This window comes from Protomyctophum parallelum, assembly GCF_964188405.1.
Source record: "Protomyctophum parallelum genome assembly, chromosome: 4".
Taxonomy (NCBI): domain Eukaryota; kingdom Metazoa; phylum Chordata; class Actinopteri; order Myctophiformes; family Myctophidae; genus Protomyctophum; species Protomyctophum parallelum.
In genome coordinates this window covers 48,884,969-48,910,078 of record NC_139700.1, presented here as the reverse complement: position 1 = coordinate 48,910,078, position 25,110 = coordinate 48,884,969, and the positions used below count along the sequence as shown (strand labels likewise).

At 45.0% G+C, this 25,110-nt stretch overlaps 1 protein-coding gene across 1 annotated transcript in view; it reads right to left on the bottom strand.

The window, feature by feature from the left end:
• Nucleotides 1-25,110, bottom strand: part of nup205 (nucleoporin 205) — an 85,908-nt gene that overhangs the window by 12,333 nt on the left and 48,465 nt on the right. Inside the window, exons 21-35 of the mRNA XM_083763391.1 lie at nucleotides 21,198-21,322; nucleotides 20,076-20,190; nucleotides 17,582-17,731; nucleotides 15,656-15,730; nucleotides 14,992-15,149; nucleotides 14,147-14,227; nucleotides 11,799-11,990; nucleotides 9,072-9,279; nucleotides 7,951-8,049; nucleotides 7,096-7,241; nucleotides 6,328-6,519; nucleotides 4,859-4,980; nucleotides 1,832-1,964; nucleotides 1,004-1,130; nucleotides 360-436 (exon numbers count right to left, since the gene is read on the bottom strand). Of these exons, the coding sequence (XP_083619517.1) occupies nucleotides 360-436; nucleotides 1,004-1,130; nucleotides 1,832-1,964; nucleotides 4,859-4,980; nucleotides 6,328-6,519; nucleotides 7,096-7,241; nucleotides 7,951-8,049; nucleotides 9,072-9,279; nucleotides 11,799-11,990; nucleotides 14,147-14,227; nucleotides 14,992-15,149; nucleotides 15,656-15,730; nucleotides 17,582-17,731; nucleotides 20,076-20,190; nucleotides 21,198-21,322 (2,000 nt within the window). The remainder of the gene's footprint in view (nucleotides 1-359; nucleotides 437-1,003; nucleotides 1,131-1,831; nucleotides 1,965-4,858; nucleotides 4,981-6,327; nucleotides 6,520-7,095; nucleotides 7,242-7,950; nucleotides 8,050-9,071; nucleotides 9,280-11,798; nucleotides 11,991-14,146; nucleotides 14,228-14,991; nucleotides 15,150-15,655; nucleotides 15,731-17,581; nucleotides 17,732-20,075; nucleotides 20,191-21,197; nucleotides 21,323-25,110) is intronic.

Here is a 25,110-nt window from a genome sequence, read left to right as displayed (position 1 = left end):
GCGCTGGGTGTTACGAATAGAAAGGACAGTGAACTTTGTCCTGAGCAATTGGGGTGTTAAACTCGGAATAGGGCAACTTTTGTCAGTTCAGAACTAGGGCCGTTCCGATTATGATTTTTTTACGTGGCGATTAAGTGACGACGCCTGATGACACAGACAAGAATAACATAATTATGCCACAATTATAACATAATCGCCTCTGGTCGCAATCATCTGACAGACCAGCAGAAATGTTTCTGAATCTACAAGCTCACAGTGTGTGTGTGAGTGAGTGAGTGAGTGAGTGAGTGAGTGAGAGAGAGAGAGAGAGAGATCACAGCTTGTAGACGGTCTATTCTCTGCTGAAAAGGTTCACCAACCTGGAACCTGATGATGTGACTCTTGACCTCTAGGAGAGCGGCACTGTTGATGTTATCTCCACCCATGTCCAGAACTCCTGAAGTCATACAGACACAAACAGTATATTAGACCATCGGTTCCCAAACGTTTTCATGTAAAGGACCCCCACATTGACACCAATTAGCCCACGGACCCCCAGTTTGACATGCGTTAGTCTACAGACCCCCCATTTAATGACATTTATATCTCTGGGACCCCCAATTTATATTATATAAATCTATGTTATTTTAACTCTGAGAGTGTACAAATGGAACCAAATCCATTTGTACACTGAGTTACAGACCCATAATTGTCCATTTGTTAGTATTAGACACACGGCCCTATCATTAGACCAGTGGATAACTCATAGGACTGTGTGTAGTTACACAGTACGACGCTCTATAGTACCTGGCAGAGCGGTCAGAGGACTGTGTGTGTATAATAGTACCTGGCAGAGCGGTCATAGGACTGTGTGTGTATAATAGTACCTGGCAGAGCGGTCAGTGTGTATAATAGTACCTGGCAGAGCGGTCAGTGTGTATAATAGTACCTGGCAGAGCGGTCAGTGTGTATAATAGTACCTGGCAGAGCGGTCAGAGGACTGTGTGTGCAGTAGTTACAGTACCTGGCAGAGCGGTCTTGCTGATGATGCCGGTCAGCAGGGACAACTCCTGCAGAGTTCCCATGCTGAGGTCCTGACAGCGAAGCAGAGACTGGATGGTGTCTGCATGGACAACCAGCCACTGAAGAACCTACACAGTACACACACACAAACGCACACATAAGCAGGTTATGCACACATGCACACACATACGGAGATTATGCACACATGCACACACACACACACACACACACACACACACACGTTATGCACGCATGCACACGCACACATACGGAGATTATGCACGCATGCATACTCGGGTCAAAGTATCGGGGCCGGTTCCGAGTACAGAGTACTGTACTTGAGGGTGGTATCGGCCCAAGTAACAGATACCAGTATCGGAACAACTTTACTCCCGACAATCGCGGGGAACGTTCCCGATTTAGGGCTGATTGAAGTGATCATCTGCCCCAAATGACCCTGCAGTGAGAGGGATTCACTGATGATGTCATCTTAATGTTACACACAAGACACACGATGGGTACTGCCACACTATCAAAAGAGCTGTGCACGTTTCGGCCGAAAAACCGGGTTTTTAGACAGCTGGTGGATGGGAAAAAAGCTCCACTTCCGCGGACGACTTGCGCGACGGCCAGATTCCCGGAAACGCACTCCTTCACGCAAGTCGTCCGTGGAGGTGGAGCTTCTTTTCCATCCACCAGCTGTCTAAAAACCCAAAAAAGAAGCTGCGCACAGCATCTTCTGTCCGTGGCGCAAAACCGTTTCGTTTTCCGCTTAGGTCTGGAAACGGGGAAAGTATGAATAAATAATACGGGTAGCCAGCTTGCTCACCTGCGCTGCCCCCTGCTGGTGGTGTGTGGTGGTGGAGGTGAGGATGACCTGGAACAGAGTGAGCGTGGGCAGCAGGATCTGCCTGTAGCGGTCTAGAGGACTGGGGATGAAACCTGACGGGTCCCTCATCATCCTGGAGAGAAACATACATTTATAGAAGCATTAAGCGTGAGGAACGCAGGCGTTGTTGCCCCTGGATCAACACACAGGTCTCCTCCAGGTCTGTTGAAGAGGGGCGCAACAACGCAAGCGTAAAAAAGAAAGCTTAACAGAATCCAGGTCTGGTGAGTCGCGGGCGTGTGCACGAAATGAGCATGCGCATATCTGCTATTTTTTGAATAGCCAACATATAACATTTGGATAATGGCATTAAAATATATTTAAACTTTTTTGTGGGACACCGCTCCCTGGGTGTCCTCCAAAGCGATACATCAAGCATCGCTTGATTTCCTCGTCACCAGGTCCGCTACAAATCCGCTCTTTTTTCATTATTAAAAAACGGCGAATTAAACGAATTACTTTCCCCTCCATCAGGTCGCCCCGGCTGGCCAGGGGGAGGCAGTATAGAGACCGGGATTACAGCATGTTTTTTGTGAGGGTACCTACCCTAGGGGACATGGGGAGAACATGCAAACTCCACACAGATAGGCGCTGTGACCATGTCGAACACTGAGGTCATCCATACCTGTGTGGGTCTCTGTCAGAGACCATGTGGAACACTGAGGTCATCCATACCTGTGTGGGTCGCTGTCAGGTGACCATGTGACCAACACTGAGGTCATCCATACCTCTCCATAAAGCTCTCAATGGTCTCGCACCTTCCTACCTACATGACTGCCTGCCTAAATATGTCCCAAACCGCCCCCTAAGGTCTTCCACTGCTGGCCTGCTCGCTTTGCCTAAAAAAATGGCAACTAAAAAATACGGGGAAGCAGCTTTTTGCTTCAACGGGCCGACGGCATGGAACAAACTCCCACTGTACCTTTGTCAGGCAGCCTCTGTAGACATTTTTAAAGCACATCTCAAGACCCACTTCTACAACATTGCTTTTAATTGATCTTTTATTTTTTGTTATTCATGTCCTCACTGTACTGCATTACTGCTTGTTTTTTAATGTCGTTGCCTTGCTTTTCTTTTTTTTATTCTCCATTGTTCTGTAAAGCACTTTGAGCTGCATTTCATGTCATGAAAGGTGCTATACAAATAAAGTTTTATTATTACTTGCGCAAGCAGAGCGCGCAAGTAATGTGATCGGCCTGGTCCATTTGTCGTGACAGCCGTTCCGCCATTTCAGGACCCCCCAGAAAAACATCAAATCTGTGCCCGTATTGCTGGACCAATGATGACGAAATGACCATATTTCTTACGTCATCATTTAGAGCTAGTCATACACGTATTTCTTACGTCATCATTTAGAGCTAGTCATACACATACGTGTATGACTAGCTCTAAATGATGACGTAAGAAATATGGTCATTTCGTCATCATTGGTCCAGAAATACGGGCACAGATTTGATGTTTTTCTGGGGGGGTCCTGAAATGGCGGAACGGCTGTCACGGTTTTTGGACCAAAGTGACCACAGAATACCGCTAATCAACTTACAACTACACACTTTATACAGTATAGAGTATAGAGTATATATGTATACATATATAGTATATGCCTATATACTATATATATACTATATATATTTCTTACGTCATCATTTAGAGCTAGTCATACGTATACTATATACATAATCAATAAAAAATAATTTACCAAATTGTGCCTGATCTGCTGGGACCAGAGTACGTGGTGTGTATGTAAGAAATATGGTCATTTCGTCATCATTGGTCCAGCAATACGGGCACAGATTTGATGTATGACTAGCTCTAAATGATGACGTAAGAAATACGTGTATGACTAGCTCTAAATGATGACGTAAGAAATATGGTCATTTCGTCATCATTGATCCAGCAATACGGACACAGATTTGATGTTTTTCTGCGTAAGCCTCAAATGTGTGTGTATGTGTATGACTAGCTCTAAATGATGACGTAAGAAATACGTGTATGACTAGCTCTAAATGATGACGTAAGAAATATGGTCATTTCGTCATCATTGGTCCAGCAATACGGGCACAGATTTGATGTTTTTCTGGGGGGGTCCTGAAATGGCGGAACGGCTGTCACGGTTTTTGGACCAAAGTGACCACAGAATACCGCTAATCAACTTACAACTACACACTTTATACAGTATACTATATATATACTATATATATTTCTTACGTCATCATTTAGAGCTAGTCGTACGTATACTATATACATAATCAATAAAAAAATAATTTACCAAATTGTGCCTGATCTGCTGGGACTAGAGTACGTGGTGTGTATGTAAGAAATATGGTCATTTCGTCATCATTGGTCCAGCAATATGGGTACAGATTTGATGTATGTATGTATTTGATATTTAGTATTAATATCACTATAGTCTAACATGAAATAGATTTAAAATTAAAATTACATTTTTAATTCAGTTTATATACTTTTTTTATAGGCGTTTACATACATAAATTAGATAGGTAGTAAATAGTTACACCTAATAATTACACATTTCAAATGTTCCTTCACAGAAATATTGAGATTCCACCGTTTACAGAAAAAGTATACTGTATAACATATTTTAATTCAGTTTATATACCTTTTTTTTCAACACATATAAATGATTTATTTGTCTCTGAAAAACAAAAAAGGGATCCAGAATATATCTACAACAATAAAACAGTATTTCTTATATACTGTAGATAGAAACTAGAATCATACTTAATACTAAATGTTTACATGTATAGTAGGTAGCAAATAATTACATCTAAACATTAATCATTTCAAACGTTCGTTCACAGAGATACTGAGATTTGACAGTTTACAGCGGGCGAAAACATTACATGCGCGCTCTGCTTGCGCACTAGTTGGCCATTTATGGCCTACTAGTGTGCAACAAGCAAGTATGCACTCGACAGAGTGCAGTTCTAGTTATTATTATTATACCTGTGTGGGTCGCTGTCAGGGACCATGTCGAACACCTGGCACTCGATCAGCTGGGACACCAGCCCACAGCGCAGCAGCTCCACGGCCCCCTGGTTGGTCTTGGCCACGCGCGTCAGGAGAGCCTGGACGCACACAGCGGGGGAAACAACAACAACAACAACACAGCGTCAGGCCTGGACGCACAGCGGGGGAAACAACAACAACAACGCACGTCAGCAGGGCCTGAACGCACAAAACAACAACAAACACCACATCGTTGATTTGGTTGGCAGAGTATGCCAGTTGGTTCTCAAACGTTTTCAGTGCCGATTTGGATGATCAGTCCAGTGGTTTTGCGAGATTAGCCACAGACACACACTGAGAGCCACAGACACACACGGAGAGCCACAGACACACACGGAGCCACAGACACACACTGAGAGCCACAGACACACACGGAGAGCCACAGACACACACGGAGAGCCACAGACACTTGGCCCCTAGGAGCTGTATGATATTGTATGGACATTTTTTTGTAGTCTAGCTAGCTAGTGAGGAAGAAATTATTAAATTATGTTTGTTTATATGAAACCTTATTTCCAGTACGTTATGTTGTTCATCTTAACACTTAAACCGCCATTGGCCCGAGATCTACGTCAATTCAAGCTCATTATTTAAGAAAACCCTCAACACCATTGCCATAGAATAGATCAATGGCAATTGCGCTTTTATCTTTTTTGGAGTATTTGTTGTTTTTGTTTAGTTTTTATTAGTTTTACTGTAGCCTGACCTAAGCAGAGACATTTCTGGTCTAGAGGGGCGGGTCGCGCCTCAGAAATGCGCGCACCCTGATTGGATCTCATCGATCTGTCCGTCACCCCCGTCCCCTCCTCTCCCCCCTAGTGCAGCGCTACGTCACATAATTTAGAGCGACGCCCACCCGGAAGGGTTGACTCCCACTTTTAGACTGGTTCAGCCCACGGCTTTTTCCAGGCTTTCATCTTTCGCGCAGACGAAATGAAAGCCTGGGTATCGAGGCTAGTTTTACTGTTAATTCAAGTATGTTATTTATTGAAAAATTAGTCCTCTATGATTTTAGGTCGTTTCTATACATTTTCTAGACGGTAAAATACAGTCAGTTAATTCTTCTTCTTCTTATTTTAGCAAAGCCTTGTTTTTATTTTTATTCTAATGGTTTTCCAATTCTAGTTCTCCTTATTGGACCAGTTTTAGCTAACTCTCCTCTCCTCACCATCTTGCTCTCATAGATGTACAGTGTTTTGAGCAGCGGGGGCTGTGGCGTGAGCAGGCTCTGTTTTAGCTAACTCTCACCATCTTGCTCTCATAGATGTACAGTGGTTTGAGCAGCGGGGACTGAGGCGTGAGCAGGCTCTGTTTTAGCTAACTCTCACCATCTTGCTCTCGTAGATGTACAGTGGTTTGAGCAGCGGGGGCTGAGGCGTGAGCAGGCTCTGTTTTAGCTAACTCACCATCTTGCTCTCGTAGATGTACAGTGGTTTGAGCAGCGGGGGCTGAGGCGTGAGCAGGCTCTGCAGTGCCACGTCATCCTGCTTCAGGCTCTCCACCAGCACGCGCAGGTAGCCACTGTTGCACACGTACACCAGCCACTGGCTCTGACGGTCAATGGACAGGATCCTGTCCAGGACGGCCAGCGCCAGCATCTGAGAGAGAGAGAGCGAGAGAGCGAGAGAGAGAGAGAGAGAGAGAGAGAGAGAGAGAGAGAGAGAGAGAAGGAACATCAGAGCAAATGCCGGGAGAGAAGTGTTCATCATCCTCATTTTTCGACCGCGGTCGAGATCATGGATTTCACAAAGCCACGCCAGACTTCCCGGTCCTTCATTGCCATCCCCAGTTCCTGCTTACTGAACTGATGCATGTGTCCCTACTAGTGATGACATCAGAGGGAACGACAGTTTTCTACCTCTGGTCTGCTTTGAGGCAGGACTCCAGAGAAGGAGGGAAGATATAACCTCATTGTCAGCTCTTTATAGAGCAAATTATATATATGTATTTGTCTGCGGACGCCCCGCGTGGCAGATCTACAAATGACCTTGTATGTCAGGGTCACTTTGACCCGTTGACTGGGCGAGCCGAGGGTGGAACGGGCAACCGTCCCATTTCCAGATGGCTTCTCTACCCACTCAGCCAAGAGAAATAGCCAAAGACACATCTGACCAGATGATGAAAGTAGGATGAAGCGTCTGTCATGTTGTGTGGCTTTTACACGCTGCTCGTACCCGTCCGATCTCGTGGCCGTCGCAGGCATCGCGACACACCACCTCCATGAGCGCCGTGCCGTAGCTCTCGATGATGGCCAGGTTCTCCCTCTGCAGTTTGGAGAAACCGTCTTCTGGGGCCGTCAGACGCTCCCACATAGACTTGCCTGCTGTTGCACATTGGATTATAGAACAGAGAGATTGCACTTAAAGGGAGACAGTTCATTGGTTACAGCAGCTGAGACGCATTTTTGTTTTTTTAAAGATTTTCTTTTGCGGCTTACGCCTTTTATTGTTTTTTTTTGAAGGGACAGACAGTAGGCTGACAGGAAACGGGAGAGAGATGGGGGAAGACATGCAGTAAAGGCCGTGTCGGGCTCGGGAGTCGAACCCGCGGCACACTGCGACTGGATTACCAGTCGGGTGCCCAGACGGTTACGCATCCGCCTGGGCAGCTGAGACGCATTTAAGTTGTGCATTAAAGCTGCTATAAGCAATAACAACCCGGTCACAATGACGAACCAATCAGGAAGCAGACAGGCAAATCGACCAATGACAAAGCTTCAAGAATGTATGTATTCATGTTCAAACTATTATTGAACATACATACAAATGAAGGTGCCATATTTATATTATATTCTTTGGTTTTTCACGCATTCTTCTGGCACTGGCGCCACTTTTTCTTTCCCCTATAGAGGGCTGGGATAGAGTGTGTTAAACTACAAACGAATTCCAGCTCTACACTGGCCTCAAAGTGTAGCTCAATATTCAATAAGTAGAGAAGTTGGTGAGTTTAGACTTCAACATTATACTGTGTTTGTGTGTGTGTGTGTGTGTGTATGTGTGTGTGTGTGTGTGTGAGTTCTACAGACTGACCTGACTGCAGCGTGTCTGGCTCCTCTGGTTTCTGGGCGATCTGAAGATAGTAGAGCAGAGAGCCGTACAGGTGCGCACGCAGACGCTGAAACCCACCGCCTAGGAAACAAGACAGACAGACATAAGACACTGCAACGCGTTGTGAGCTTGTAGATCTGCTATTTTCAGCATGACATTTAGCTTTTGTTTTTATTTGACAAAATCGACGGTATATTTAGTCGTTTTTTAATCGTTTTAGTCACCATAGCTTAGTTTTCATTTAGTTTCCATGTAGTTTTCGTCAGTGAAAAAAGTGAGAAAAAAGACACCAACATTTTTTGTCATAGTTTTAGTTGAAGGTCTAGTAATTTTACAATGTTCGCTAGCATTGACGCTATTTATTTAGCATCTAAGATGGCCGCCGCCCAAACAGGACGTGAATCCAGCTTGTATTAACACTACAACCGGCTCGTCGGTCTGCGGTTTGCTCTGCATCCACCAGGTGGCAGCCCCAGGGGGGGCAGGGGGTTGTCACCAGTGTTGCCAACTTAGCGGATTTGTCGCCATATTTAGCTCCTTTCCAGACCCCCCCCCCCCTAGCGACTGAATTAGTGAAAAGCTTCTGGAGAGAAATCTAGCTACTTTTTCTGGTGAATTGGGGACAAATCATGTTGACCGTCGCCAGAGATAAAACCCTTTTTTTTCTTCATTTTCCCTCTCTCAGCCTCAAATCCACTAAGTTGGCAACACTAAAGTGCTCGGGCCAGCTTGGCGCGTCTGGCTTCCTCGGCTCGGTTATGTGCACAGAGCAAGGAAATGGTGTTCTGGACTGGCTCCATATTTTCGTTGCTAGGGGCGCCTAAAAGTCGCTAGGGACGCTAAAAAGTTGCTAGGGGTGGCTATGCGCGCTAGAGACTTTCCGAAAAGCCAGTAGCTCCTTCCGTTACTGGAGAGTTGGCAACACTGGTTGTCACTCACCTGTACAGAGGATGAAGTCCAGCAGGTGGCAGTAGACTCACCTGTACAGAGGATGAAGTCCAGCAGGTGGCAGTAGACTCACCTGTACAGAGGATGAAGTCCAGCAGGTGGCAGTAGACTCACCTGTACAGAGGATGAAGTCCAGCAGGTGGCAGCAGACTCACCTGTACAGAGGATGAAGTCCAGCAGCTTCCTCAGGATGAGGTGCAGAGCAGAGTTGGCGATGGAGGCGAAGCCAGAGCACGCCCCGCCGTCAAGCCCCACCCCCTGCTGGTGCTCCGACAGCACCGATTGGCTGAGCTGGGCCGTCAGGGTGAAGACCGCCCCGGCAACGATGGGCATCAGCTCCCCGGCGGCGTCTTCGGACAAAACCTGGAGGAGGAACGAGGTGGAAAACTGGAGGCGTGAGTAAGACAAAACCTGGAGGAGGAACGAGGTGGAAAACTGGAGGCGTGAGTAAGACAAAACCTGGAGGAGGAACGAGGTGGAAAACTGGAGGCGTGAGTAAGACAAAACCTGGAGGAGGAACGAGGTGGAAAACTGGAGGCGTGAGCAAGTAGGGCTGCAGTTAGCCATGGTTCATGACTCTCGTATTTCATACGAGAGTCATGGCGCAACTGCAGCCCTACTTGCTCACGCCTCCAGTTTTACTGTTTTACGCGATCGCTACATTTACAATTCTAACGTAAATATAAACATTCCAATTTCAAATATAAAGTACTCACAATTTGTCCCATGGGTGTTAGTTGCTGCACCAGCGATCAGCACTGCTGCATTATGCGTTCTTTATTAAAAAGCATTTTTATCCGAGCTGTTATTTTGACATTGGCTTTCAACTACGCGCCCCTATCGGTCGGGAGGAGGGTGGCACTCGGTGTGTTCGATATAGGCACGCTGACCGCCCTGCCAATACAGACGAATAGGCGAGTGCGCTCCCGGTGTGCAACTGTGGATTTCCCGTTTGAGAAAAGTAGCCGGGGCGCTCGGATAAAAATGCTTTTTATTAAAGAACGCGGAATGCAGCAGTGCTAATCGCTGGTGCAGCAACTAACTAACACCCGTGGGACGAATTGTGAGTACTTTATATTTGAAATCGGAATGTTTATATATATGTTTTGATTGTAAATGTAGCGACCGCGTAAAACAGGCTGCAGTTGCGTCATGACTGTCATGATAATCATCATGGCAGTGATGTTTCAGGGCTAGGCTGCAGTGTTGTTTTTGGCAGCAATTTTTTATTTTAGTTTTAGTCATAGTCTCTTGAATAGTTTTCATTTAGTTTTTTTTTTTTTTTTTTTTTTAAGATATTTTTTTGCGGCTTACGCCTTTTATTGATTTTTGAAGGGACAGACAGTAGGCTGACAGGAAACGGGAGAGAGATGGGGGGATGACATGCAGTAAAGGCCGTGTCGGGTCCGGGAGTCGAACCCGCGGCACACTGCGACTGGATTACCAGTCCGGTGCCCAGACCGTTACGCTACGGCCTGGGCCAGTTTTCATTTAGTTTTAGTCACCTGGTATGTTTTAGTCTAGTTTTAGTCGACTAAATGTCATACGATTTTAGTCCACTAAATCTACAGTTGATTTAAATCGACTAAAATGTGTTTTGGCGGTTATTTATGGTCAGCAATACCAATCGCAGAGTAAAAAGAGTATGTTTTACTTAACTAAAAGTATCAATACTGCAATGTAAACTACTTGGTTACAAGTCCAGAATTCAAATGTACCTAAAGTAAAGTAAAAGTAGTCATTATGCAGATTATTTCAAAATTTCAAAACGTATAAAAATCTTTTGAAATTAGCCGGTCTACAAGCTCACAATGCATCGTATTGTGACGCATTGTGAGCTTGTAGATCGGCTATTTTCAAAGCTGAAGTGGTAACTGTATGTTTTGTAATAATAATCTAAATCTACAAAGTAGTAGTAACTAAAGTTTATTTAATTTTTTGGATTCAGACTTATTAAAAAGGTACAGTACAAGTAAAAGTACAATATTTGCCTCCGAGATGCAGTGGAGTAGAAGTCGAAGTATTGTAAATTGTAAATAATCAAGTAAAGCACAAACACCTCCAAATTGTACTGAAGTAAATGTACTTTGTTACTTTCCACCAGTGAGAAATGCACTGTGCGCCGCTAAACCTAAACCTCACAAGAACAACAACCCGCCAGCGTCTCTCTCTCCTCTCCCTGACCTTGTCGGTTTCTCTCTCTCTCTCTCTCCTCCCAAAGCCCCCTTACCCCCCCCCCCCCCTCCCGCCGCCTCATCCTCACCCCCACCCTTAACCTATTTTGACCTGAGATCAGATGCTAAAAATGTCTTTTACATCAGTTTTCTGAAAAAGCTATGTTTCTATGTCAGTCGTTCTTCGATTTTTCAAAAAATAGCAGACCTACAAGCTCATAGCGCGCCACTCGGTGGCGCACTATGAGCTTGTAGATCTGCTATTTTTCAATAGCTAAAGCATAACACAAAGCTAACACCAAAAGGGGTTCCCAGCAGTTAAAGTATCAATACTGCAACGTAAGCTACTCGGTTACAAAGTGAAAATTCCGGGAATTCAAAATGTACGTAAAGTTACCAAAAGTAAAAGTAGTCATTGTGCACCTTGTCGTGCACCAGCCTTGTGGTTAGAGTGTCCGCCCTGAGACTGGGAGGTTGGGGTTCAATCCCCGGCCGGGTCATACCCAGTGCCTCGCTGCTTGACACTCAGCATCAAGGGTTGGATTGGGGGGTAAGTCCCTGCGACATACTAGCGTCATGTCCAGGGGGTGTACTTGTACATCAAGCTGCCTCACGCTACAGAAACAGGAGATAGGCTCCTGCCCCTATGGGCCTCATGGCTACAGAAACGGGAGATAGGCTCCTGCCCCTATGGCAAGGCTACTTTACCTTGTCGTGGAGGTCCAGCAGCAGGTCTCTGATGATCAGCTGCCGGTCGTCGGCGGGGATGAGGTCGATGGGGCAGGCGGTCAGCAGGGTCTCCACCAGGCTCCTCCAGGACTGCAGCGCGTGGCGCTTAGCGCTCAGGCTGCGCCGCACGAGGTTACGCTCCACCACCTGCTGAAGGATGGAGTTCACCTCCTGAGAAAGGAAAGGTACTATGTTTACCCAGGGTAACTGGACTAAGCTCAAGAACTTGTTTACAGCCAGGCCCTGCTCATAGAACATTTCATGGTAGGGGTTCAATGCCTTGTCCAAGGGCACTTCAGCAGTGGTAATTTTAACGTGCCGGTCCGGGGATACGAACTAGCGACCTTCCGATATCAAGACCGCTCCGCAAAACATTCGGCCACCGCTGCCGCTCGGTGACATTGTTGAGAAAGAAAGAAGGACAAGAAGGAAAGAACGATTTAACCAATTTGCTTGTTCTACGTCAGTGGTTCCCAAAGTGGGGTCCAGGGACCCCCAGGGGTCCTTGAGAGAGTTCCAGTTCCAGTTCCTAAATGATAGTTTGGAACAGAATGAACCCTTATGGGTCTGTAACTCTGAGAATGTACAAATGGAGATAAATTAACATTGATTTTACAATATAAATTGGGGTCTCAGAGATAGAAATGCCATTAAATGGGGGTCCGTAGACTAATGCATGTCAAACTGGCAGTCCTTGAAATTAAACGGGTTGAGAATCACTGCTAGAGCCGTCCAAATCTTCTTTTAAGGGGGTCCCTGGTATATCTCTTCAAATGGGGGTCCACGGGGCTAATTAGTATCAATTTGGGGGTCCTTGACATGAACACGTTTGGGAACCACTGAGTCTACGTCTCTGAATTGTGGCCTTTTTGACCCAAAGCGTAATCATCTCTTTTTTTGCGGCGGTCTACTGATCATTCCTGAAGCTTCATTCAAATCAGACCATCTATTCTGGAGTTATTTTTGTTGAGTCAGACCTTGATTGTGACTTTGTTGTTTGAGAAGAACTTAATATCTTCGAGGCAGATTACAAAAAAAAATATGTTGGTTATTTTCACTTTCCCCTCACATTACGACCCGACTACGGATAAGCGGTTGAAGATGGATGGATGGGTGGATGGATTTAGCGGTGACGAAAATGGAGCCCCTAGTCTGTGACAAAGATGGGTGGCGTAGAAAAGGAATAAGGTAATAATCATTACTTTCACTTGCAGCAAAGCCTTTATCCAGTCCAGTACCAGGAAACACTAGTGTAACTTTGCCTAAAGACACCAGCCAGTAAACACGACCAGCCAGTGTTGAGTGCATTTGGCATTCATCTGACAGAGCAGTCGGCACCCTCTTGTCGACTACCTTTTTTCACTGACGAACTAAATAGAAACTAAATGAAAAAAGCTATGATGACTAAAACTAAGACTAAATATAGTGACAATTTTGTCAACAAATACGAACTAGACTAAAATGCTAGTGTAAAAACTGTCATTACGACGGCATCAAGGCACCACCAAGATACATTTTAGTCGACTAAATCAACTGTAGATTTAGTCGACTAAAATCTCATGACATTTGGTCGACTAAAACTAGACTAAACACTAAAACATTCCAGGTGACTAAAATGTGACTAAAACTAAGTGAAAGCTATTCAAAAGACTATACGACTAAAAATGAAATCAAAATGTGCCGCCAAAACAACAACACTGCAGAACACTCACCTCCATCAGCAGGGGCCTCTGTCCATAAACAGAACACTCACCTCCATCAGCAGGGGCCTCTGTCCATAAACAGAACACTCACCTCCATCAGCAGGGGCCTCTGTCCATAAGCAGAACACTCACCTCCATCAGCAGGGGCCTCTGTCCATAAGCAGAACACTCACCTCCATCAGCAGGGGCCTCTGTCCATAAGCAGAACACTCACCTCCATCAGCAGGGGCCTCTGTCCATAAACAGAACACTCACCTCCATCAGCAGGGGCCTCTGTCCATAAGCAGAACACTCACCTCCATCAGCAGGGGCCTCTGTCCATAAGCAGAACACTCACCTCCATCAGCAGGGGCCTCTGTCCATAAGCAGAACACTCACCTCCATCAGCAGGGGCCTCTGTCCATAAGCAGAACACTCACCTCCATCAGCAGGGGCCTCTGTCCATAAGCAGAACACTCACCTCCATCAGCAGGGGCCTCTGTCCATAAACAGAACACTCACCTCCATCAGCAGGGGCCTCTGTCCATAAGCAGAACACTCACCTCCATCAGCAGGGGCCTCTGTCCATAAGCAGAACACTCACCTCCATCAGCAGGGGCCTCTGTCCATAAACAGAACACTCACCTCCATCAGCAGGGGCCTCTGTCCGATGGCCGCCAATCCCTGCAGGGCGTTCACCTCCGCCACCAACACGCGATGAAGCAACTGTTCGGAAACATTTAGAAAACATGAGAAAAGGAGGATTCTGCATCCTTGAAATGATGAAACATCAACAAGTGAAATGATGAAAAAGGGTACCGGGGAGGGATAGCGGTCATGAAGGTGTAACCCAGGTCATGGAAACTGGTTACTAATGCAGAAATGGAGCAAGTCTACCTAACTTGATTTTCCCTGTGCATGACGCGACATACTAATTCCTACACGGGTTGTGCGTATAACCACGCTACCCCGGCAAATTAAGTTTACTGAGGTTAAGGTTAGGGTTAGGTTTAGGCTGTCAATCACAGCGACTGACCAATCACAGCGCGTCCTTGCACAACCCGTGTAGGCTTTGGTATGATGCGAGTATGACACCCCATGCTGCTGACTAACAGCCAGTCAAGGACATGAAGACTGGCAGGTGAATTTCACTTAATCAGACGACGCCCCTCAACTACTTGCCTCGCCCTTCTCTGCTCTCCACACACACTGAAGCTACACTGCACAGGATAAGTCCCCATGACAGAGAGAGAGCTACAGAGCTACAAAACCTTACTGAATACTAGTCCAGATTTAATACTTGGTGGTCACCATAAAGTCCATAAGGTGTTACGCGTTACAAAATACATTACCTTAACGTTGCAGACGGTGTGTCCCTGCTCGTTGACGTCATTAATAAGACATAATTAGACATTAATTACCTTAACGTTGCAGACGGTGTGTCCCTGCTCGTTGACGTCATTAATAAGACATAATTAGACATTAATTACCTTAACGTTGCAGACGGTGTGTCCCTGCTCGTTGACGTGCTCACAGTTGGAGATCACCTGCTCGATCTGCGTCCGCTCGAAGAACTCCAGCTGCAGCAGCTCTGGGACGTCCTGGCTGAAGTTGATGGCGTCCAGCACGCTCAGGAGCTTCCTACGCACTGAGGACATCATTCAGGAAGAAACGAAACGGTAAAAACGACCTTGGTTTGATTAGCGCCGGGACAAAACTCAGACGTGCAAATGATTCAACTGTCTTTAACTGGATATTTCATTCACAGGTATGCTAAGTTACTGCTCACCTTCAAGGTTCAAAGTGTTCTTAACCCATTTAGACCTGAGGACGATTCTACAAATGCCTTCTAAATGCGAACAGTTTTCTGAAAAACGCCAACCCCCAAAAATATATGTAATTGCCCACCGAGACCCCCATCTGAAAATATGTTTTAGCATATATTTTCAAAGATTAGCAGACCTACAAGCTTGTAGCGCGGCACTCGGTGCCACGCTAAGAGATTGTAGATCTGCTATTTTTCAATAGCTAAAGTATAACACAATGCTTAATTGTTAGAAGAGTACAACATAAGAGTACACAATATTTGTGTTCTGGTTCCTCAGACATTGAAGCAGCATCAACACTACTACTAATAATGATAATGATAATTACCTTTAGAGACCGTGTCAAAGTGCAAGAAACCACTGACAGATCTGGTGTCCTCCTCCATTCCTGATTCACCATCAGCTGGGAGGAGAAACAGAGATATATATGCTTTACATATACTTTACATTAATAATAATAATACAACTTTATTTGTATACGTAGCACCTTTCATGACATGAAATGCAGCTCAAAGTGCTTTACAGAACAATGGAGGAAGAAAGAAAAGAAAAGCAAGGCATAAACATTAAAAAACAAGAGCAGTAATGCAATACAGTGAGGACATGAATAACAAAAAATTAAAGCAAGGGTGTATAAGTGGGTGTAGAAGTGGGTCTTGAGCTGTGCGTTTAAAATGTCTACAGAGGCTGCCTGTCGAAGGTACAGTGGGAGTTTGTTAAACTACAGAGGCTGCCCAGTGCCTGTCGAAGGTACAGTGGGAGTTTGTTAAACTACAGAGGCTGCCTGTCGAAGGTACAGTGGGGGTTTGTTAAACTACAGAGGCTGCCTGTCAAAGGTACAGTGGGAGTTTGTTAAACTACAGAGGCTGCCTGTCGAAGGTACAGTGGGAGTTTGTTAAACTACAGAGGCTGCCTGTCGAAGGTACAGTGGGAGTTTGTTAAACTACAGAGGCTGCCTGTCGAAGGTGCAGTGGGAGTTTGTTAAACTACAGAGGCTGCCTGTCGAAGGTACAGTGGGAGTTTGTTAAACTACAGAGGCTGCCTGTCGAAGGTGCAGTGGGAGTTTGTTAAACTACAGAGGCTGCCTGTCGAAGGTACAGTGGGAGTTTGTTAAACTACAGAGGCTGCCTGTCGAAGGTACAGTGGGAGTTTGTTAAACTACAGAGGCTGCCTGTCGAAGGTGCAGTGGGAGTTTGTTAAACTACAGAGGCTGCCTGTCGAAGGTACAGTGGGAGTTTGTTAAACTACAGAGGCTGCCTGTCGAAGGTGCAGTGGGAGTTTGTTAAACTACAGAGGCTGCCTGACGAAGGTACAGTGGGAGTTTGTTAAACTACAGAGGCTGCCTGACGAAGGTACAGTGGGAGTTTGTTAAACTACAGAGGCTGCCTGACGAAGGTACAGTGGGAGTTTGTTCCATGCCGTCGTCCCGTAGAAGCAAAAAGCTGCTTCCCCGTGTTTTTTAGTTGCCATTTTTTTAGGCAAAGCGAGCAGGCCAGCAGTGGAAGACCTTAGGGGGCGGTTTGGGACATATTTAGGCAGGCAGTCATGTAGGTAGGAAGGTGCGAGACCATGAAATGGACAAATGACCATGACATTGAAATGTCAGAATTTTGTGAGCAATAGAAGCTCAACAAGCATTCATCAGGGTCCACTCACTTGATTGATTCTGTGTTCAAGAGCAAGCTATGAGGGCATATTTGTGTGTGCACCTGCCTGCGTGCTGTGTGTGTGTGTGTGTGTGTGTGTGTGTGTACCTGCGTGCTGTGTGTGTGTGTGTGTACCTGCGTGCTGTGTGTGTGTGTGTACCTGCGTGCTGTGTGTGTGTGTGTGTGTGTACCTGTGTGCTGTGTGTGTGTGTGTGTGTGTACCTGCATGCATGTGTGCTGTGTGTGTGTGTACCTGCGTGCTGTGTGTGTGTGTGTACCTGCGTGCTGTGTGTGTGTGTGTACCTGCGTGCTGTGTGTGTGTGTGTGTACCTGCGTGCTGTGTGTGTGTGTGTACCTGAGTGCTGTGTGTGTGTGTGTGTGTGTGTGTGTGTGTACCTGCGTGCTGTGTGTGTGTACCTGCGTGCTGTGTGTGTGTACCTGCGTGCTGTGTGTGTGTGTGTACCTGCGTGCTGTGTGTGTGTGTGTGTGTGTGTACCTGCGTGCTGTGTGTGTGTGTGTGTGTGTGTGTACCTGCGTGCTGTGTGTGTGTACCTGCGTGCTGTGTGTGTGTGTGTACCTGCGTGCTGTGTGTGTGTGTGTGTGTGTACCTGCATGCTGTGTGTGTGGCTGGTCGTCCAGCAGCAGGCTGACGAGGCGCTGTGTGTGAGAGCGCTGGCGGTTCAGTGAGGTCACCCGGAGCTCGATGGCCGCCGTCTTCATCAGCCACGACATCTGAGAGAGAGCAGAGATCTCATCGCCTGGAGACCACCAATAGGAGCAGGTTATTAGACCTGAGGACGATTCTACAAATGTCTTCTAAATCCTGACAGTTCTCTTGAAAAAACCCATGTTTCTAAAACCGGTAATCCCAATACTTGATTCTGATTGGCTGGTTACCGTCACGTGACCGGTGTAAATTTCACCGATGACCCACTCCTTCAATCACTTTGTATCATTCGCAGCTGATTCCAGCTGTACTGGGGAAGGGTAGCGCTTTAGAAACTAGTGCTTAGAAACCCATGCCGTGTGGGCGTGTAAGCACCGCCCGGCTCGTGTGGCTCCAGGCGGCTCCGTGAAGACAAATCAAGCGCTATTCTCCCGTCACATAGCCTACTTGCAGAAAAACAAGGAAGTGATGTGGCTCGCTCTGGTGGCGCAAAGCGTAGCTACTTCTGTTAATGTAATAGTTTTATTAGGTTAATATTGCTATATGTTTGTAACCGTTTTAGAAAAGCAATAAGCCACTCAAAGCCCCAGCTCCCAGCCATTGTAAAATACCCGGTAACCTGAGACCTCTCGTGGCTTATTGCTTTATTCTATGTCAGTCGTTCTCATACATTTTCATGTCAAGGACCCCAAAAGAATTATATGTAATTTGCCGCCGACCCCCCCCCCCATCTGAAAATATGTTGTTCCAGTGACCCCCCCCCCCACCCCAGAAGCAAAGATTAAAGGTTAAAAAAGGTTCGCTCTGAAATAATTTAAAGCCTTCTTGAATTTAGAGGCGCCATATCTCCTGCACAGGGGCGGCCTTAATCCTTTCTGGACGGGAACCCGTTTTGGTGTCTTAACTAAGCATTATGTTATACTTTAGCTATTGAAAAATAGCAGAACTACAAGCTCATAGCGCGCCACAAGCTTGTAGGTCTGCTATTTTTTTTAAATCGTGAAAATGCAGCACAAATCTTTGAATATATATTCTTTCAGAGCCAATGTTTTTAACTAAAATCTTTGCTTCTGAGGGTTTCCTGGAACAACATATTTTCAGTTGGGGGTCGGCGGCCATTTACATATAATCTTTGGGGTTCTTGACATGAAATATTGAGCACCACCGATACAGAAAACATCTTTCAGAAAACTGTCAGAATTCAGAAGACATTTTTTAAATTTCGACGTCAGGCTAAATGGGTTACTGATCGGGAGGCCCCGTTCATGACGTCATCATTTTAATAATTAACCGTCCTCCTTATGAGCTATTGTCTCATCATCACAGGGAGTCATTGTCTTGTTCTAGATGCTATACAGCACAGAAGTCCTGACGTAACTCTATGGAGAATAACATGGGGTGATCTTAAAGGACAACTTTAGTTTTTTTCAACCAAGGTTCATGTTTTAGGTTGTTATTAGAGAAAGTAAAAGGTGAGTGTTCATTTTCTTTCATTTGCTGCTTTCTTTAGTTTTGGGGATTTTAGCAGTTTCTGACAGGGGGGCGGGGGCATTCGAGCATGGGGCTAAATATGTATTTTTTTACAAAATATTATGGCGATTTATTTTTTTATTATTTACTATAGTCCTAATAAACCCCAAGAAATTACATCTGGCCAGAAAAGATCACGGGATCTACTGAATGTGACAAACTGACATATTGAGCCTATACACACAGTATAAGCCTTCCCCCAGTAGGCTACCTTCACATTCAGTAGATCCTGTGATCTTCTGTGGGGTTTATTAGGACTATAGTAAATAATACAAAGATAAATCACCATAAGATTTTGTAAAAAAATACATATTTAGCCCCATGCTCGAATGCCCACGCCCCCCGGTCAAAAAGAGCTAAAATCCCTAAAATGAAAGAAAGCAGCAAATGAGAAGAAATGAACACTCATCTTTTACTTTCTCTAATAACAACCTAAAACATGAACCTTGGTTGAAAAAAACTAAAGTTGTCCTTTAATATCGTCTACTATGAGCATTGTGGTCCAAAAATAAACAAGCTGTCTCAGTGTTATTGTCAGGGAGGTGTCTCTGTATCGTTTATGACAGTCAGTCACTCATATATGATACAGTCTGCTTCTAGCGAAAATGTAACTAATTCAGTAGCAGTAACAATAGCGTTTTCTCTCAGTCAGTTGATTCTTCATATCCATATGAGTGAAGCGGCCGGGATGACATGTTTATTTTTCAAACAAAGTTCATATATGAGGTGATCTAAAATCCCCCTATGGGGATTATAATGTAAATAAAAAGTACATGAACTACAGATATTGACGTCAGACATCGGTGCTCTATTCAGAGCTAGGCTGATAATCAGACACTCAGAGAGTGGACGGGGTCTTTGGGCTGATTCAGAGCGACTCGGTAAGAGTGAAACCTGTAACTCACGAGGCAGGACGAAGGGCAGGTGCTGCAGGTGCGAGAACAGGAAGTCTTGGCTGGTCCTCAGGTAGCGCATGGTGGGGCCCGACGTGTCCGAGTAGGCACACAGCTGGTAGATCACCTGAGGGACCAGACGGAAAAAAAACACCCGTCAAACGTTTCACTTTCATCTATAGGTCAGTGGTTCCCCAAAGTCAGGGTCCGGGGAGCCCCAGGGGTCATTGAGGGAGTTCCAGAGGGGTCCCCAGCTAAATGATAATTTGGAACCAAAATGGACCCTTATGGGGCTGTAACTCTGAGAGTGTACAAATGGAACCAAATGGACCCTTATGGGTCTGTAACTCTGAGAGTGTACAAATGGAACCAAATGGACCCTTATGGGTCTGTGACTCTGAGAGTGTACAAATGGAACCAAATGGACCCTTATGGGTCTGTAACTCTGAGTGTGTACAAATGGAACCAAATGGACCCTTATGGGTCTGTAACTCGTTTTCGTTTTAAGTTTTAGTCGACAAAAACAACACTGTTTGGGAGGGTGAGAGTACAGTACAGTACAGTACAGTACAGTACCTGGTAGCAGAGCTCGGCCAGGTGTGGAGCCTGGCCTGTGATTACAGGAGTACGTACCAGTGTTGTTTTCGTCGACTAAAACTAAGACGAAAAATGTTCGTCGACAACCTATTTTCACTGACGAAAACTAAATGGAAACTAAATGTATTGACAATTTCGTCAACAGATAAAAAACTAGACTAAAATGTTAGGAAGGGACTAGTGGACAAGATATCCACTACAAGTCATTTTACACTTGGTTGCATGCTGAAAATAGCCGATCTACAAGTGTGACGCGTTGTAGATCGGCTATTCGGCTATTTAAATCGGCTATTTTCAGCAAGTGTAAAATCAGTCATTACGACGGCATCAAGGCCCGCCAAAACACATTTTAGTCGACTAAATCACCTGTAGATTTAGTCGACTAAAATATTGACATTTAGTCGACTAAAACTAGACTAACAATAAAACATTCCGGGTGACTAAAATGTGACTAAAACTAAATAAAAACTATTCAAGAGACTAAGTGACTAAAACATATATAGAAATTTGCTGCCAAAAACAACACTGGTACAGTACCTGGTAGCAGAGCTCGGCCAGGTGTGGAGCCTGGCCTGTGATTACAGGCCCTGATCTCTTGTCGCTGCCTCTCTGGAGCAGACTCAGGATGGCGTGCAGACAGCTCCGGGGACAGCCCAGAACACCTGCAGAACACAACACAGGGGTCCTAGTAACATAACTTTGATTGATTGATTGAAATATTTATTAAACCATTCTGACCTGAGATCAGATTCATACGAGGTTTCCACTGGACACACACTGGTCTGATTAACCCATTCTGATCTGAGATCAGATTCTAAAAATGTCAGTCGTTCTTCGATTTTTCAAAAATAGCAGACCTACAAGCTCTATGAGCTTGTAGATCTGGTATTTTTCAATAGCTAAAGCATAACATGATGCTAACACCAAAATGGATTCCCGTTCAGAATGGGTTAACAGTTTGCAGAATTACAGTACATTTCAAGCACAAACTCAATACAAAGACTGTTAACTGTGAGTGGACGACCCAATTAAGCATTACACTTGTTTACAAGAGGGTCCACCATGTTCAATTCATCAAAACATTTAGAGACGTACAAATAAGACACTTCAATATAGTCAAAGAACAGAACAGGAATTCATCATAATGGAGGTAAAAAGGGAAAATAAACATATACAGTGACTAGGGGTGGGTCCCGAATCTCGGGACCAAGTATGTACCGAACTGAACGTGCCTGGGTACCGTGTACCCATTACAATAATTCAATTTCGGTTCTCTCTATCGGTTCCCACAGACACGCAGTCACACGATATTTATTTATTTTCTTCCTTTAATAGATGCGCAGGGAACAGAGCTGATCTACAAGCCTACATTGCGTTGCATTAGCGACGAGTTGTGGGCTTGTGGCTTGCAGAGGCGGAGCCATCTCTCTGCATGGAGTTAGACAGTTAGTTGTCGAGGAGTCTAGAGACAGTGACACGCGCTGTGCCTGGCACTGAGGCAACATCATTATTAAAGTTTCTTAAACGTAATTTTCAAGTGAAGTTTATGGGAGGAAACTTTTAAGAGGGGACAGGAATCTTGCGCCTTGTCTGAGTCTTCACTGCATACGTGCGCAGCACGCTGGCTGCGCAGCATTGAATCAACATGAGACAAGGAGAGAAAGCGTTGGTGCACTCACTTAACCCCCTTGTACAAAAAAGGGAGTAAATTAGAACCCGGCAACTACCGCCCTATTTCTATTCTAAGCTCCATCTCGAAAGTGATGGAAAAAATAGTCTATGAACAGGTTGAAAAGTATCTTGCCACTAATAAATTGCTGTACGAGTTCCAATCTGGTTTCAGAACATCCCACTCCACTGACACATGCCTCCTCTATTTGAGCGACCACATCAAACACGAGGTGGATGCTGGAAAATACTGCGGCATGGTCATGCTGGACCTCCAAAAGGCTTTTGACACCGTGAACCACTCCATACTGGTTAACAAGCTTAAAGCTATTGGTTTTGATAGCACATCAGTGAGCTGGATGCAATCCTACCTGGAGGGGAGAGAACAGATGGTGGAGGTGAACGGAACACTGTCCCCTCCCCTCCCAGTGAGCTGTGGCGTCCCACAAGGAAGCATACTAGGGCCTTTACTGTTCCTAATTTATGTTAACGACATGACTTCAGCTTGTGACTGCAACTTGTTCCTGTTCGCAGATGACTCAGCACTGCTGGTCTCGGACAGGAACAAACTGCAGGTTGAAAAGACCCTCAGCTCTGAACTCGGTAGAATCTGCACCTGGCTCGCTGATAACAAACTATCCTTACACCTGGGAAAAACTGAATCCATCCTCTTCGGATCAAATAGTAAACTCAGCAAGGCAGATGGCTTCTTGGTTAGAGTGGGTGACAATATTATCACACGAAAAGATGAAATTACCTACCTAGGTTCCATCCTGGAGGCCAATCTTTCCGGTGATAAAATGGCCACCAACGTAATCAAAAAAGTCAATCAAAGAACAAGATTCCTTTACAGGATCTCCTCACTGGTCAGCAAAAACACCTTGAAGACCTTAACAGGAGCCCTCGTACAAGGTTTCTTTGACTATGCATCCACCTCTTGGTACCACAGCACCTCAAAGGCCCTTAAAACAAGGCTCCAGACCTCTCAAAACAAACTGGTCAGGCTCCTACTTGGCCTCACCCCCCGAACCCACCTCACCCCTGCCCACTTTGACAGGCTGGGATGGCTTAGGGTCGACGACAGAGTACAGCATCTTGCAATGGGTCTGGTCCACAAGATTCGATACACCACCAAGATACCCATGTACCTGTCTAAATACTTCCTTAATGTAAACGAAGTCCACACCCACAACACCAGAGGGAGTGCAACAAACCATGTACAACCCAGATTCGGCACAAACAAGGGACTAAATTCTTTTCGCTCCTATGCCACCAAAATGTGGAACGCCCTACCAACAGTCATTAAGACATGTGAATCCCTTGACTCCTTCAAAACCGCTCTCAAAGGGCACCTACGGATGGCTGCAATTCGAAACTGGCCTCTGTAAAATCTGAATCCCCCCCACCCCCCCACCCCATTTTCCCTCACTGTATATAGTATCTTTTCCCTTTTTTGCTTCCCATATGATGAATTCCTGTTCTGTTCTTTACCTACAGAGAAATGTCTATTTGTATGTCTCTAAATGTTTGTATGTCTTTAAATGTTTTGATGAATTGAACAATGTGGACCCTGTTGTAAACAAGTGTAATGCTTAATTGGGTCGTCCACTCACAGTTGACAGTCTTTGTATTGAGTTTGTGCTTAAAATGTACTGTAAATTCTACAAACTGTTAATAAAGATTTCAATCAATCAATCAAAACTTCGAGTGCGCACCCGTGTGTGTGTGAGTGTGTGTGTGTGATCACGGTGTAGGGTCCAGATACCCAGTCTAACTTCGAGAGGTGGCGAAAAAACAACAAAAGATAGCCTACTTTGGGCAGCCCGTGTACATGCACATTTCTGTTAGTAGCAAACCACAGCATGCAAGCCGCCTTTGTTTTCAATGATCCGCCATTGATGCCCCCTCCCCTTCATTAGCGATGCTAATTTACACAGTCAATCGTGTGTGTGTTGCTCTCAGATCTCAGACATGCTTTTATTTGTTATTGGTAATAAGAGAAGTAGCCTACAACACTATTGCCCTGGGTAAATACAGAATCGATATTATATAGATACATTTAAAATAATCACTATATTATCCACAAATGGCTCAATAAAGGAGAAGATGTTATACTATTCATTATACATGTCTTTAGTATACAGTATACACTGCTCTGACATGCCATGCAGACTGTGCACCACATGAGACTATCTTTTTTTTTTTTTTCTATATTTCTGACTTTGTGTTGCAGTGATGTTTATGTTGTGTAGTCTCTCAGGCATATTTGTTGTCATTGTCAGTAGTAGTAAGAGGTAACTGTAGTATCCACAAATGGTTCAACTGTTAAAGGAAAGGATGTTGGTCTATACTCTATTCTGTCTGAAATCAAAGTCTTAAAAATAAAAGCTTTGTGAAAAACAATTGACCTTAAGTTTATACCATTTTTTTTTTTACTATATTATCCACAAATGGCTCAACTGAATGAGGAGGAAGAGGATGTTACACTATTTATTCATTACATGTCTTAAATTGACATTGAGCTAAACATTTGACCTCTTTTTATATCATTTTGGAACCGAAATAGGGAACCGTTAAGAACCGGAATCGATAAGCAGAACCGGAATCGGTACCAGACTCGAAAAAAAACCTAACGATACCCATCCCTAACAGTGACGGGGAAAAGGGGAAACTTTAACTGTACTGTCACTGTATGATCCAACTGACATTATCCATGATTGTAAAAAAAATAATTATCTGAATGCAGAGTTATATTTCAGCTGACTTTTAAAGTCCCTAGCCT